Source organism: Vulpes lagopus, chromosome X (assembly GCF_018345385.1).
Source record: "Vulpes lagopus strain Blue_001 chromosome X, ASM1834538v1, whole genome shotgun sequence".
Taxonomy (NCBI): domain Eukaryota; kingdom Metazoa; phylum Chordata; class Mammalia; order Carnivora; family Canidae; genus Vulpes; species Vulpes lagopus.
In genome coordinates, this window is record NC_054848.1 from 27,824,340 (window position 1) to 27,840,433 (window position 16,094).

Genomic DNA, 16,094 nt, shown 5'->3' on the forward strand with positions numbered 1-16,094 from the left:
TAAGTAAGACTTCAACTTCCAAATTATTTACATGAGATTGACAATGGTAGTTTTAACTAACTGATCTAGGGACACCTGGGTGGCTAAGTGGCTGAGAAACTGGCTTTGGCTCAGGGTGTGATTCTGGAATCTTGGGATCAAGTCCCACATCAGGTTCCTGCTTCTCCCTCTGCCTATGTCTCTGCCTCGCTGTATGTGTGTCTCTCATAAATAAATAACTAAAATCTTTTTAAAAAATAAACTAACTGATCCAGTGATCACACACATTGTTAAAAAATGAGTATGGGCAGAACACCTATGTTACAGGGCAAGGAGGACAGACTCTAATCACTAAAATAAAGACCTCAATTCTCATACTTTTCCTCCTTCCTCTGTAATTTGCACAGGTATACAGGCACCCATACATCCTGCCTATAGTTACACTGCTGAAATCAGAAAGTCAAGGGAACCCCACGAAAATTGAATAATTACAAAATGCCTTTAGCCTGACAATAATTAATGAAAAAGAAGAGAACAGGAATATTGGGAGAGAGGAGTGGGATGGAAGTTTTCAGGCACAGCATAGAGGAAGTGATAAGTAGCTGTGATATTCAATTCTACTGATTATCCTCCTGCTCCAACATTACTGCCATTTTCTTCATAAGCAGATTTTGCTCTATGTTCCCTTTCTAGTTCCTTTTGCCCTAATTTTGAAGAAAGTGCTACAGGATTCATGGTGAAAAATCCTTTCCTTAACCATTTTAATTCTAAGCACTTCTATATGCAGCTACCACTAATAAGCTCTCTTTCCTGATTGCTGACTCTGAGTCTGAGGACTTCTATGCAATCTCTCCATCTCTTTCATTCAGATACTCCCAAGCCAGGGAAAACAAATGCCACACTTGCTCAAGCTCCTGGCTGCTCTCTGCATTTGCTCTAGCCTCTAGGATAGCCACCAGAGTCAGACTTCTTTGGAATCTAAGAAAAGAGGGCAAAGAGTCTGGCAGATAGGTCAAGATGAAAAGCCAGAGTCTATGGATTACTATTTAAGTTACCTTAGGCAACTCCTTAACCACACTGAACACATTTATTTATCTGATAATGAAGGATTTAAATCCCTACAGGAAAGCTTTTATACTGGAATTAAATGAGATAATACATTAGAATCAGGTACCACAATACTTAGAGTTGGTAGGTGGTGAGGAAATGCTCATTTTTCTTCTATTTCTGACATTATCACCTTATCATTCAATTCTTAGACTAAGATCCATGGAAATAGTCACTCTGGGCATCAGTATTTTTTCCCAAAACTTTTGATAATTACATCATGTATATTCTAATTACTAATATTCTCAGTGTGCTAAAACTATAGATCATATAAAAATATCCAACTTAGGGGTGCCTGAATGGCTCAGTCAGTTAAGCAGGTGACTGTATGTTTTGGCTCAGGTCTTAATCTCAGAATGGTGAGGTCAAGCCCTAGGGTGGACTCTATGCTCAGGGGGGAGTCTGCTTGAGATTCTTTCCCCTACCCCTCTGTACCTCTCTTGCTCACACCCTTATGTTCCCTCTCTCTCAAATAAATAAAAGCTTTTTGAAAAAAAAATCCAATTTAGTAGTTTTCTCATTCTCACTAGATATAATCCCACTCTTTAATTGTTAATGGAATCTAAAATATTATCCAGTATAAATTGTCCCTGCAATATGTAGTTCCACTGAATAACAGAATGCTACCAGTTGTACTAGAAATCATTTTGCTCATAACAGAACTATTAAACAAAAAATTATAGCATGCTGTAGTTACCAATTTTATATTCCTTAGAAAGAGACACAGTGCCATATTCAACATTACTTTTAATTTGAGAATGGATTTATGCTCTTGTACTTTGTTATACATGAATATTTTTCAAGAAAAATTATTTTCTTAAAATTCATATTATCATATTTGTTGTGGCTTTCTTTTGAAAAATTTTCCCCTAAAAAGCATTCTAAAATGTTTTTTATACGTAAATAATTCATTTACATTATTAATGTTGCATTACCTATTCAAGGGAACTGGAATTAATTGGTATTGGTTCAGTAAAACAGAGATACTTTACATTAGACTAACTCCTTAAGTGAGAGATAGAATCATCTGTTTTCCTTTTTTTTTCTCTTTACCCTCACCAGAGCAAGAAACTTCTAATAAAGAAGCATTATAGGAGGAATTGAGAATAAAAAAAATCAAGATAGTATCTCTAAGATTATGGCATCTTGGATAGTTATATTTCAATAGATGTATTGACAACAACAAGGCTGTGATATTTTGAGCAATGTAATGTTACTGAGTCAGTACTCAGTGATTTTTAATGAACCAAATAATAATCTGATAGCTGGAATAACTTGATTTGTTGAAAAAATAACATGAGCACAGATTTATCATCATCATCATCATTATTAAATTAATGGCATATCTACTATGTAAAGTTATCCTTGGAATCTGCTGCTTGGTTATAGCATGTTGATGGGAAATTAGATGCCTTCTCAATTAGATTTTAAAAAATTAAAACTGAGCATCAGTCATATACAACTCTGTAGAATATAAAGAGTGGTACTGTCCTTTTCTACTTTAACTTGCCACTTCCTTACACCAATATAATATTATTATCATACAAATCAATTTTATTTGGCTTGGAGTCATGTCTTATACAATAATAACAGCTAAGGTCATTCATATAATTCTGGGTACCAGGTATTATTCTGGGTATTTTTTATGCAATTATGTTCCAAATGTTTTTATCATCCCTGTAAGATAGATATCATAATAATCATCCTGGTATTACAGAGTCGAATATACTGCCTCCAATATACTGTAATATTAGATATATTAAGACATTTAAATAAGGGTAAGAGATAGCTATGTCCATTTTGTATGACTGTACAACATAAGGCACATAAAGAGAAACTTAAACTCTTGTGGGTAAGTGTATGTATACGTGTGTATACTCTACTCGAGTGTATACTCTAGTTGAGTTCCAGATTTCAGCCTTCTGATGATGCCTGAATTCAACCTATTACATTTTAAAGACTACTACAAGGCTCACTTTGAAAATATACAGACACATACAAATAGGTCCTACTGTATGTTCCTACTGTTTGAAAGCAGGGTTAAAACTGGGTCATTTTGGCAATAAATATTAATCAAAGCAGTGTTTAATATGAGGTTTGGGGCATTAGTAGGTGGTTCAAGTGACTTTTTTCTGCATGGCATAGTTTCTTTGATTGTTCTTAACTTCCCTCTCATGAATCCTTCCTATCTGGATATTCTCTCTTGGAACATATTTATCATCATGTTGTATTTTGACTATTCTCTTATGAATTTTTCCTATCTGGATATTCTCTTTTAGAACACATTTGTCATCATGCTATGCATGGATATGGTCATGGGATCTCCCACTTGAGAGAATACATGTTTTTATTCCACGGTTCCTATTATGTGTCATTTGAAGGTCAAGTAAGGTCCTATGGAATCCAAAAAAAAAGAGAAAGTACAGTATCTCTAGGCCTTCTCTCTCCTTCCTTAATAAGAGTCTGGGAAGAAAGGTTAAATTGTAAGGTCAGCTTAAAAAAAAAAAGGGGGGGGGCAACCAGACCTAATTTAGCCAAGACTGAGGCCAGAGGGCAAAAAGTCCTTATAATTTACATTAAGTTCATTGTGACTCAAAAGGCCACAGTTCTGAACACAAATATAAGAACAGAGTCTTATGATTACAGACATTATAGTTTCCCCAGCTGGTTCCCTCTTCACATATTCCTCATGAATTGATCACTCTGGGGCAGGTCCAATGAAAAATCTGATTCCATCAAATGGATTTCCTTTTCCACATGAGTAAGGATTACAAGCTTGATTTCTATGGACCTATCTAGGTATGACTTCTGCTGGTATCTTCTGTGATACTTATAAAGAGGCCAGGATTACAATCATTGAGGAATTTTAACGGGGAATTAAACAGGGATAGAAGGAAAGAACAAATGTCAGAGGTAGTGAGAGGGCATCAGAGATGCTATTTCCAAGGAAGTTGTGTTATAGATGTGCTCCTTCATCTATGAGTTATTTCCTTGCCTCTACTCACAATGCTTTTGTTTATTTGTCAGATTACGTGTAAGTAAGGAAGCAATGATGAGGCTTCTGTGTGTGATAAAACTAGTCAGAATTATTTAAAGTGTCTGCTCCAAAAAGACATTTACAGAGCATCAGTTATGTGCTAAGTAATTGGCTAGGCATTAGAGAAACAAAGAGGTCTATCTGGTTCTCTGGCTGTAGCATGGTAGTTTTTTCCTGATTATATTGTTTATCTTTATTGCCATAGCCACCAAACATTCATTAATCACTTATCAGGATAAAAGGAAATAAAATGGAATTTCAAAGCAGTAACCGATAACATACTGTTAATCTTACAAAAGATGGAAGAGAGCTAACTAGTTACTAAAAGCATTCTTGATTCCATGGTATTCTTAGGCTTTTTGGAATCCTGCACTTCCCAATTATTGCATTTCTATCTTAGTATGGTCTATTTTTTAAAATCCAACTTTGCTTCCCAACTGCCCAGTCTCACAATCTATTACTTCAAGCCCTTTGCTCATTTCCTAAATTTAGTCCTGCTGGTTCTGCTGTTGATTTCTAAAACGTTTCCTACACCTGTTAACAATTTTCATTGACATTGTTTCCATTCAGGCTCCTATACACTTTCTGCAGTATCTTCTTACCATGTCATCTGGCCTCCTATTGATCTCTGCTCTGATTTATCTCACAAGATATATCTTCCTAAAAAATTAAGATAAATTTTCCTAAACCATTACTCTTCAGTTTAATTTCTCATCAATAATGACTCCCTTCTACCCATGGAGTAACTCCAAATGCCTGAGTCTTGAGTTCAAGACCCTCCAGTCAGGTTGTACTCTTAGCCCTGAGGATAGTGCAACACATGACAAAGACAAGTGGCACAATCTACATTTCCCCTGCCTCATTTCCTTTGCCCAAGCAAGTCACTATTTTTAATATTTTCAAGCCATTTTGCATATTCTGCCTGGTACAATGGTCACTTGTTTTCTGTGTTTATATCTGTTGTACTAACATGTGAGTTTCCTGAGAAAGATTCCATATATAAAAAGTGTCTGTATTCCTCACAGCACCCACTGTGCTTTCATAAGTGTTTGTTCAATGATATGGAACAGAATGCAATGGAATGAAATCAAGGGCCAAATCCTTTAGCAGGGTTACACCAAAATTCTTCCCATTACATGAACATCTAGATCATTTTAAAGGTCACCAGAAGAGTAGATTTCCCAATTTTGGAAACCCAAACGTTTGAGATTAACTAAGCTGCAAGGAAAGGATAGGTGACTGAACTTCTAAGAGGTCATTTGTATTAATCGGTACTTAACCTAGAACATTCATTGAAGTCAAAATGTAGTGCACATGCCATATTTATATCTTCAGATTCTAATGACTTGTATGGTAAGGACTTTGTTGATGCTGTTACTAAGCCAGTGTTGCTAATAACAAAAGGCTAAATCTCTCAGAAGAAATGGAAACTTGGCTAGTACACTGAGCATTAACCTTCATCTCAGGCCGACTGTGCTTTGAGACAAAAGGTTCCTCAGTCAAATGCTTCTCTTTTAATTAAAAGACCCTCCAAAATAGCCAACTCTCTTCCCATTAATGAATATCTAAGCCCACAACAGACCTTTACTCCTGACTAATATTGTCACTCCTTCAAGGGAAATTCTTTCATTCCTTATCAACATAGCTAATAAAATCTGTCTCTTAAGACAAAAATAACCAACCAGAATTATTTCTGACATGTGCCTTCACAAGGGGAAGAAGAGGCTGAATTTATTCATTCCCAAGAGATTAACTTTTGGGTGACTCAGATCTAAAGTAAACTTGTAAATTCTCTCCCCAAAGCAATAGCTGTGAAGAATGATTGGTTTTTCCAAATTCTGTAGCAAATTGAACTTTTCCCTGTTACCCAGAGTTAACACTTTTGCTACATTTAATAGTAACCACCAATATAGGATCAATTGTTCTACCTTGCCTAATTGGCAGATTCAGTAAAAGTGACTTATCTCCATGACATTTCACAGTGGTTGCACTTCTAGCTTGCCTCATAATAAAATGCTGTTGAAATGAAGATAGCAAAGGATCCTGTCAGTGAACATAGAGAAGCATATCTGTAATATTCATGGTGTAGTTGCAAGATTTTCAAAGTTTCTTTTTCTGTCCTCGAAACCAAGGAGAACAAGAGAGAGGAAAAGAGGGAGGAAGGGGAGGGAGAGAAAAAGCCAGAGTCCTCTGTTCTGAGAAGAATTTAAATGGACTCCCAGCAACAAAATCTGTGCCTCTTTTTTGATTTTGTCATCTCTAATCATCTCTTAGAAAAAGAAAGATGACTAAGGGATTTAATGTCTATCTATACATAGCTAAAACCCCTAAATGTTAACTTAGGTGAGGAGTGTGATGATGCAGCCAGGCGGAGTTGCTTTTTTCAACTACCAAGGTTACTGATGTATTTGTTGTCAGGAGAAATTTCCATATTTTCATTCACCTACAATGCTTGGAAAGGTGACAAAGTGAATCAATGACTACTTAAATCAGGCTTTAGTTTGAACCCAGTTACCTAAAGAAACAACATTTATCTTTTTCTGTTTTATGAAGCATGGCAAGAATAACAATAAAAAATGTACTCCTTTTAGTGTGTACTTTTAAGAAAATATGCTTCCCATTTAAATAAATTCAACTACAGAGAACAAAATGATGATTGTCAGAGGGCAGGGGTGGGGGACAGGTGAAAGAGTTGATGGGGATTAAGGGGGACACTTGTGATGAGCATGGAGTGTTGTATGGAAATGTTGAATCACTATATTGTACACCTGAAATTAATATGACACTGTTTGTTACCTACACTGGAACTTAAATAAAAACTTTAAAATAAATAAATAAATTCAACTCCTTTATAAATTGTTTGATTTTGTTAATCATTTTCTTCTCCCCATCAATATTTTAAGTAACAAAAGAATATTAGCAATTTTCAAACTTTCTCTTAGCTGTGTTTTTGCCTTATCTTAGTTTTACAAAAAAATATAGATATACATATATGTGTGTGTGTGTGTGTGTGTGTGTATATATGTATATATATATATATATATAGCCTGAAGTGGATTTAAACAGTTAAAGGTAGAATCTGGCCTCACTCTCTGGGGTGAGAAACAGAAACAATTCCATCTGTTTCTCTTTTTGTACTTATATGAATAAGTCCTGGATGTAAAAGATTAGATAATCAACTTGCATGTAATTCTGTTGCTTTTTGTTTCAAATTATTCTCTTCAAAGCAATTTCATACTCATCAGAAATGGCATATTTTCAAGTAATGGACAATCTAGTCAAACTTTATGACAATATTAGTCAAATATTTCGCATTCTGTTCACTCTATATCTTCCATAGGAATGTGTAAAACATTCCAGGTAACTGTCAGAATATGAAGATTCTAGGTGGCCTGTCTATGCTGACTGAAGAATCTATTCAGGGTTTCCTTGTGGTTGCCCTAAGTCATTCATACTCATAGCTAGCCTCACATTATTCTGCCACTTCTCCTAATGGAGTGCTGGCTTCCTGGCTTCCTCCTCAGACTCCAGGCATCCAGGGGCAACATCATTACCTCTGATGTTCAGTGTTACCAGCCTTTGTCTTGCCCTTTCCTAAAAAAAGGCTTCACATTCTAAAACTAATGGAAAGATTAAAATAGACATTGTTTCCTATATGAAGATGTGGAGAACATGAGAATTAAGCAATTTCTGAAAATTATGCATTTAGTTTGTGACAAGGCTGAAGAGTACCCTGGCTTCCTGGGCAAGAAGATTGTCTTACATTGAGTTCCTCTCCAGGCAGACCTTGAGCCAAGGATTTGGGGGCAAAGAGTTTATTTGGGAAGATAAAGAATACCTTCTTTATCTGAGAAGAATATCTCAGGAGGCATTATGAAAGTGAGAACATGAAACAGCTTACCTCATGGACGTCTGGGGCTCAGTGTTGCTGGGAAACTGTTGAGAGACTATGGAATTAAGAAACACGTTGGAATTATCTCACCATGAGGCAAGGATTCTGGGAGATTTATCCATCATCCCCTGTTCCTCCTTGGCTAATTCATAACAGCTCTGGTAGCACTAAATGCTTCCTTCCCACCCTCAAACTGGCTGAGACTATCTTGTGGTAGCAAATGTCCTCAGAGAAGCAATTAGTGTATACAAAAACAGTCTGCATGCAACTTCCAGTGCAGGCCAAGGGGAAGAGGGTGACAGAGTGTCTATGATAGGAGTGCATTAATCACACGTGAAATGTGGTCTAGTTTGAGATCCAGTATTGGATCTAACTTCTTCATCAGATATTCAGTTAAAATCTAGATGACAAATTCGCCTCTTTTCATCACACGTTCCACATGAAAATTAGACCAGAGTTGAATATTTATGTTTTCCCTCAATGGTGCAGTGGATGGAGATGACCAAAGCCACAGCTCTCCCTAAACTGCTTGACTGTAATCTGCTATGGCCAAAGGTTGGATGTGGGGGCACCAAAAGCAAGGGCCAGCCGGCCCCATTTGTCATTGAACCAGAAGCTCATTAAATAAGAAAAGAACCTGGGACTTGGAAAGAACAGTATCTTGCATCTACATAGAGAAACTAAGAAACTAGCTCTAACAAAATGTTATACAAAGAGAATAAAGTTGGGTGAGATGCACATTTAGGAGAACTGAGATGAGGAAGTAGATATTTCCTTTCAAAGCCACAAATCCAAGAAATACAGAATCCTTAGTAGAGTTACCAGATGAAATCCAGGATGCCAACTAAAATCAGAATTTCAGATAAACAATGAGTGGTTTGGGACATACTTATATTAAAACAATTATTTGTTGCTTATCTGAAATTTAAATTTAACTAGGCTTCTTGTATTTTTATTTCCTAAATCTGGCAAGCCCAATCTGGACCATTTATGAAGGTTATTTTGCATGCACGCATGAACGCGTGCGTGCGTGTGTGTGTGTGTGTGTGTTTGCACGCGTGCCCCGTGTGTTTCTTTATGGACTGAGCAAGCTCTTTTTCCTACAATAAAACTCAGATCTAGCTTTATAATGGTTATTAGAATGAAACACCTTCAAAATTCCATTCAGAAATAATTGTCACTATTTGCTGGCAATAGGACTTCATGGAACATCCTAAAGACGGCATCAGAAACTGTTAGAACTAATAAATATAGAAAAGTTGCAAAATACATAAACAATATTCAGAAATCATTTATTAAAAAAATCATTTATATGCACTAACAACAAACTTTCAGAAAGAGTAGTTAAGAAAACAACCCAATTTACAATTGCTTCAGAAAGAATAAAGCACCTAGTAATAAAATTGACCTAGAAGGTGAACGATCTATACACTAAAATCTATTAAGATACTTACGAAAGAAAATGAATAAGACATAAATAAATGGAAATATATTTCATGCTCATAGATTGTGAGAATATTAAAATGTCCATATTAAAAATAAGAAAATTTCCATATTGTCCAAAATAATCTAGAGATTTACCTGCAATCCTTATCTAAATTCCAATGGTATCTTTCACAGAACTAGAGCAAACAATCCTAAAATTTGTATACAACCACAAAAGATCTCAAATAGCTAAAGCAGTGTTGACAAAGAAGAAAAAAGCTGGAGGCATGATTCTCCCTGGTTTCAAACTATATTATGTAGCTATAGTAATCAAAACAGTATGGTTCTGGCATAAAAAAACAGACACATCAATGAAATATAATTTAAAAATCCAGAAATAAACCCATGCGTATATGGTCAATTAATTTATGACAAAACAGGCAAGAATATACAATGAGGAAAGGACACTCTCTTCAATAAATGGTGTTGAGAAAAGGGCAGAACCACATTTACAATAATTAAACTAGACCACTGTCTTATATCATGCACAAAAATTAACTCAAAACAAATTAAGACTTGATGCATGACCTGAAAACATAAAACTCCAAGAAGAATACAAAGGTGGTAAGCTTCAAGACAGCAGTCTTTTTTTTTTTTTTTATGATAGTCACACAGAGAGAGCGAGAGAGGCAGAGACACAGGCAGAGGGAGAAGCAGGCTCCATGCACCGGGAGCCCGACGTGGGATTCGATCCCGGGTCTCCAGGATCGCGCCCTGGGCCAAAGGCAGGCGCTAAACCGCTGCGCCACCCAGGGATCCCAAGACAGCAGTCTTAGTGATAATTCTTTTTTTTTTTTTTTTTGGATTTGAATCTAAAGCAAAGGTAATAAAAGCAAAAATAAACAAGTGGGACTACAGCAAAATAAAAAGATTCTGCACAGCAAAGGAAACCCATCAACAAAATGAAAAGACAATCTATAGAAGGGCAGAAAATATTTGTAAATCATCGATCCACTAAGGGATTAATACCCAAAATATAAGAAGAACTTATACAATTCAACAACAAAAATACAATCAGGGACACCTGGGTGGCTCAACAGTTGAGCATCTGCCTTTGGCTCAGGGCATGATCCTGGTCCCGGGATCAAGTCCCGTATCAGGCTCCCTGTGAGGAGCCTGCTTCTCCCTCTGTCTGTGTCTCTGCCTCTCTCTGTGTGTCTCTCATGAATAAATAAAATCTTTGAAAAATACAATCAGATTTTAAAGTAAGCAGAGGATCTGAATAGACATTTTTTCCAAAGAAGACGTACTGGTGGCCAACAAGCACGTGAAAAGATGCTCAACATCACTAATCATCAAGGAAATGAAAATAAAAACCATAACAAGCTATCACTTTGCATTTCTCAGAATGCCTATTATCAAAAATATATGAAATAAGAAATTTTGGTGAGGATGTGGAGAAAAAGAGAACCCTTGTGTACTGTTGGGAGGAAAATAAACTGGTCAACCACTATTGGAAACACTACGAAGGTTTCTCAAAAAATTAAAAAATAGAAATACCACATGATCCAGCAATTCCACCTCTCAGTATTCACTTGGAGAAACAAATGAACAAAACAAAACTTATAGATACAGAGAACTGAACGATGGATGCCAGAGAGGAGGGAGGTTAGGGCATGGGCAAAGTGGCTGAAGGGAGTCACAAAGTACAGACTTCCAGTTACAAAACAGTAAGTCAGCTAGATGTTATGTACAGCACAGAACTACAGTCAATAAAATTGTCATGCATATTTGAAAGTTGCCAGGAGAGTCAACCTTAAAAGCTCTCATCACAAGATTTTTAAAAAATGTTTAACTCTGTATGGTAACAAATGGTAACTAGATTTACTTGGCTGATCATTTTTCAGTGTATACAAATTTCAAATCATTATGTTATATATCTAAATCTTATATAATTTTCTATGTCAATTAACATTTAAAACATGGATGCTGAAGGGGCATTGGGTGGCTCAGGTCCTGATCCCAGGTTATTGGGTTTGAACCCTGCATAGGGCTCCCTGCTCACTGGGGAGTCTGCTACTCCCTCCCATCTGCCCCTCCCAATGCTTGTGTGTGTTCTCTTTCTCTCTCTCTCTTTCTCAAATAAAAATACAATCTTAAAACATAAAAACATGATGCTGCTGAAAGAGAAAATAAAGAAATATTCCTGTAGAAATCCTAATCACAAAAACAACAACTGCTTTCTGGCAACCAAAGGGCATAATTTGTAAATGTACAAAGTGAAAAAAGATGGAAATATTACAAACGATAGAGTCTGTATTTTATAGAAAAGCAATGTTACAGGTGTTCACTTTAATCAAGCTTGGCCTGTTCTAAGACTTGAATTGAAGGTAAAAGCATGTAAAAAAAAAATCTTGTGTTATTAGTTAAATTTGCATTGCAAGTAATCCCTACAGAGTCTCTCTTCCAAGAAACCAAAATTTTAATAAATCACATATCTAGAATTGTTCTCCTACAGGGATATTGTTTTTCAGATATGAAAAGCCTGGGTATTCTGTATTTGAAAAAAAAACAAACATTTCAAAATATATTAGGTAAGAATGACTTCCAAACTCTTCTTAATTGAAGCTTCAATTCATTCCTATCTGTAAACCATAATACATGTACGCATGTGTGTTTGTAATACAGATATATACATAGAGTTTGTTTTCCAGTAGAAAGTAAATAGCTTAAAATATACTGACCTTATGTTGTTGTACTTGGCGTTTTAGGTCTTCAATATCAGGTCCAAGGGGCTCCTTCTCCATTTTCCTTGTTCTCTCTTCTGTTTTGGTTAGCCAGTCATTTAACTCTTTCAGTTGCTGATTCTGGAGATCCATTAGAACTTTATGTAAACTGAAAATTGGAAAGATGTCTATTAATACCTCTATCAAAATAAGTGTACTTACTATTATTAAACCTATAAAATAAAACTGTTGACATTTATAATTTATGACATGTTCACACTGCTTGGTGTCTATTAAACACTAAGAAGTAAGGGAAGCAGAGCCCATGATCAATCACCTCCGCAGCTATTCTTTCTTCTATTTATTATAGTTCACACATCCCAATTTTTAGGAAGTTTCACATAGCTAACTAAATGTGAACATGTTAAGTAAAAGTAACCCATCTCTGATACCTGAACTAATAGCATATCCTGGCAATTGTCCAATTTTATCTCCATTACTTTAATATGTATGGTGATTAAAGATGGCCAAGAATCTTTTGCCTCTTTTGCCAAGAGTCTATTTCCATCCTCATGAATGTAGACTAGCCTTGTGATTTGTCTTGACCAGTAGAATACGGCAAAAGTGACACTATATGAGTCCCAAGTATAAATGCTTTAAAAGAACAAGGAAGCATTTATATTCTCTCTCAGAAGCTAGATGCCATGCTGTAAGAAGACCACACTACAGTATTGAATGATGAGAGATCATGTTGAGAATGACTCCAGAGGATAAAATGCTATCTTAAAAGCTGAGCTTCCAAACAAAAAACAAACAAAAAAAAAATCAAAAACAAAAACAAAAAAGCTGAGCTTCCTGCTGAATGCAGCCCAAAGAGTGATCTCAGCCATATCACAACTATAGAACAACAATCTAGACAAGCCTTGCCCACATTTCTGATCTACAGAATCACGACGTAAATATAAATTACTGTGTTGAGCCACAACATTTTGGAATCATTCATTATGCAGAAATAGGTAGGTGAAAGAGATGTATTGTTTACAAAGAAGTAAACAACAGTGGGCTGGGTAATGAATTTAGCGCCTGGCAATATGCCCTAAAGCCAGCTTCTTAAACTTTCTCAATTAGATTTCCAACATCAGGGACATGAGACAGTATCTTGTCTATTAATCACACAACTTCATGGTGAGGCTGAAAATTAAAGTTATTTCATCCATTCAACAAAAATTGGAGACTCAAATGAGAAGTGTTAATACTTATTTTGAGGTATATATTCTTTTTTTTAAGATTTTATTTTATTTATTCATGAGAGACACAGAAAGAGAGACAGAGATATAGACAGAAGGAGAAGCAGGCTCCTTGCAGGGTGCCCAATGTGGGACTCAATCCCTGAATCCAGAAGAAAAGAATCCCACATTGTTCTTTATAGTTGAAGAAATGTTCCAAGTATAACACATATTTGTTAGAGTTAATACGGAATTTCCTTTTAAAATACTATTTACTTCCTTTTTCAAACTTTCCACTTAACAAATATTCACTGAACTCCATACCTCTGCTGGAAGCTCCTCTTAATTAGGATGTCCGTGTGGTGAACCTCTGTGAAGAGCTTACCTTTGTACAGCTTTCCTTTAGACCTTAAGAACAATTATTTTTAATATAGTGTTCAAAAATGGTTTTTGCTTTTCCAATGTTTTTACTTTAGATACTCGGATTACTCAGTAACGTCTGGTCAGTACTTAGAGCTTCCTGTGTAGGTGTTATATGAAATAAGTCAACAGGTAGTAAAAGGTGCTGTGCCTCCTTTGCTAAGGCCTGCAAAGAGATAGCATCAATACCTGCAGGTGAATTACAAGCTAGAGTTACTCAGAGTGAGCAGCAGGGAGGGCAATAGTGGCTCATGGCAATGTCTGAGCAGCAGTAGAGGCAACCATGAGGGCACACCACTATCAAAAAGTCTGTGTAGAACCTTTACAATACAAATGCCCCTTTTCTAAATGTGATATAAGGGGTAACTTTAGAAAATTGGGGGTGATAACTAATCCATGGGTTAAAATATCATTAAATATTAATTTTTTAAAGATTTTATTTATTTATTCATGAGAGACACAGAGAGAAAGAGAGACAGAGACACAGGCAGAGGAAGAAGCAGGCTCCATGCAGGAAGCCTGATATGGAACTCAATCTGGGGACTCTGGGATCACACCCTGAACCAAAGGCAGATGCCCAACTGCTGAGTCACCCAGGTGTCCCTAAAATTAATTTTTAATTAATTTTAACTATATCAGCTAGCATGCATTCAACACTTTTTGTGTGTCAGTCTTGTTAGTAAGCATAAAATATGTACGATTTTAGTGGATCCTAAATGATGATATACAATCCATTTGTGGTTTGCAGAATGATTTTAGTGGCACAGGGGAAAACCTATGAAACTATTTTAATATGTCTTGGTATGTATCTTTTTTTAAGATTTTAATCATTTGAGATAGAGAAAGGGAGAACACAAGCAGGGGGGAGGGGTAGAGAGAGAAAGGGGAGCAGACTCGCCCTTGAGCAGGGACCCTGATGCAGGACTTGATCCCAGAACCCTGAGATCATGACCTGAATCAAAAGCAGACACTTAACCAACTGAACCATCCAGATGCTCCTGTCTTGGCTTACATCTATATGGCTAAGCAATATGGGTACACATATGTTTATATACATACATATATATAGTGAGTCTATATATAATTTTAATTTATATATAAAATCATACAGCTTAAGATGAGGCTAAGTAAAGGTAATTATTTTAAGGAAAAGCATTAAATATGTGATGATGAAAAGGAATGCAGATATGGAAGGAAGTGTGAAAGTGGACGATGACCGACTTGTGTTTGAAAAACACCAAATAATTACATTTTGTCTTCATTATCACCTACTGAGGTAGATGATACCACTGTTATTTTATTTCTGAGGACAATGGATTTTGGGAAGGTTAAAGAACTTGCCCAAGGTGTCTCAGTGACAAGTTAAGACAGTATATAAATGCCAAACCATCTGTGACCCAAGTCCATGCTCTTAACTTTGACTGACTCCTCTTCCTTCTTTATGGATCAAAAGCTATGTTAGGTTGGGTCATATGAAGTTGCTGATAAATGAGTTTTCATTCCACAAAATGACAATTTCACATTATTCAATTTAAAATATTATTGAAATGCAAGAAAGAAATTCCACATTTCCAACTAACATTTAAAAGATGCAAATAAACCAGGGAAATTTGTCAAATTCATAAAATAAAAGTCTATCACCCATGGGCAAGAAAAGAGTTTGCATTTTATGGTTTTCAAGTGGTCCTTTAGAAAGGGCTATAAAAGCAGAAGGAAAACAAAGCATAAACACATGACTGGCAATAGAGAAAGGAGGACAATGGAGCTAGAATAAACTAGTGTCAGACAGGAGACAGTCCTGACAAAATCCAGAGGCAGAAGCATGTCAGGATATGACATTGGGAACTGCTGCAGCCAACTTCCAATCGTAAAATCAGCCAAAGACAGACAGAGACTAGCAAAACCAATAAATTGAAATGACCTAGAGGTTATAATGCTAAGTGAAATAAGCCAGTCAGAGAAAGACAAATATCACATGATTTCACTCATATGTTGACATAAGACACAAAACAAACAAAGGGAAAAAAGAGACAAACAAAAATAGACTCTTAAATACAGAAATCAAATCTGGTGGCTTCCAGAGTGGTGGTGGTTGAGGGGATAGGAGATATAGGTGAGGGGAGTAAAGAGTAAATTTTATCTTGATGAGCACTGAGAAATAGAATTGTTGAATCATTTTATTCTCTATCTACAACTAATATAACACTGTATGTCAATTATATTCCAATAAAAAAAAGAAAGATCCTGGGATTTTCATGGCGCAGTGGAGTCACACACTTAAC

General features: G+C 36.0%; 1 protein-coding gene across 8 annotated transcripts in view; it reads right to left on the bottom strand.

The window, feature by feature from the left end:
* DMD (dystrophin) overlaps positions 1-16,094 on the bottom strand; it is a 2,057,113-nt gene that overhangs the window by 1,466,022 nt on the left and 574,997 nt on the right. For all 8 annotated transcript variants that reach the window (XM_041741334.1, XM_041741335.1, XM_041741332.1 and 5 more), the window contains one exon: positions 12,185-12,335. In XM_041741334.1, coding sequence (XP_041597268.1) covers positions 12,185-12,335 — 151 coding nt within the window. The remainder of the gene's footprint in view (positions 1-12,184; positions 12,336-16,094) is intronic.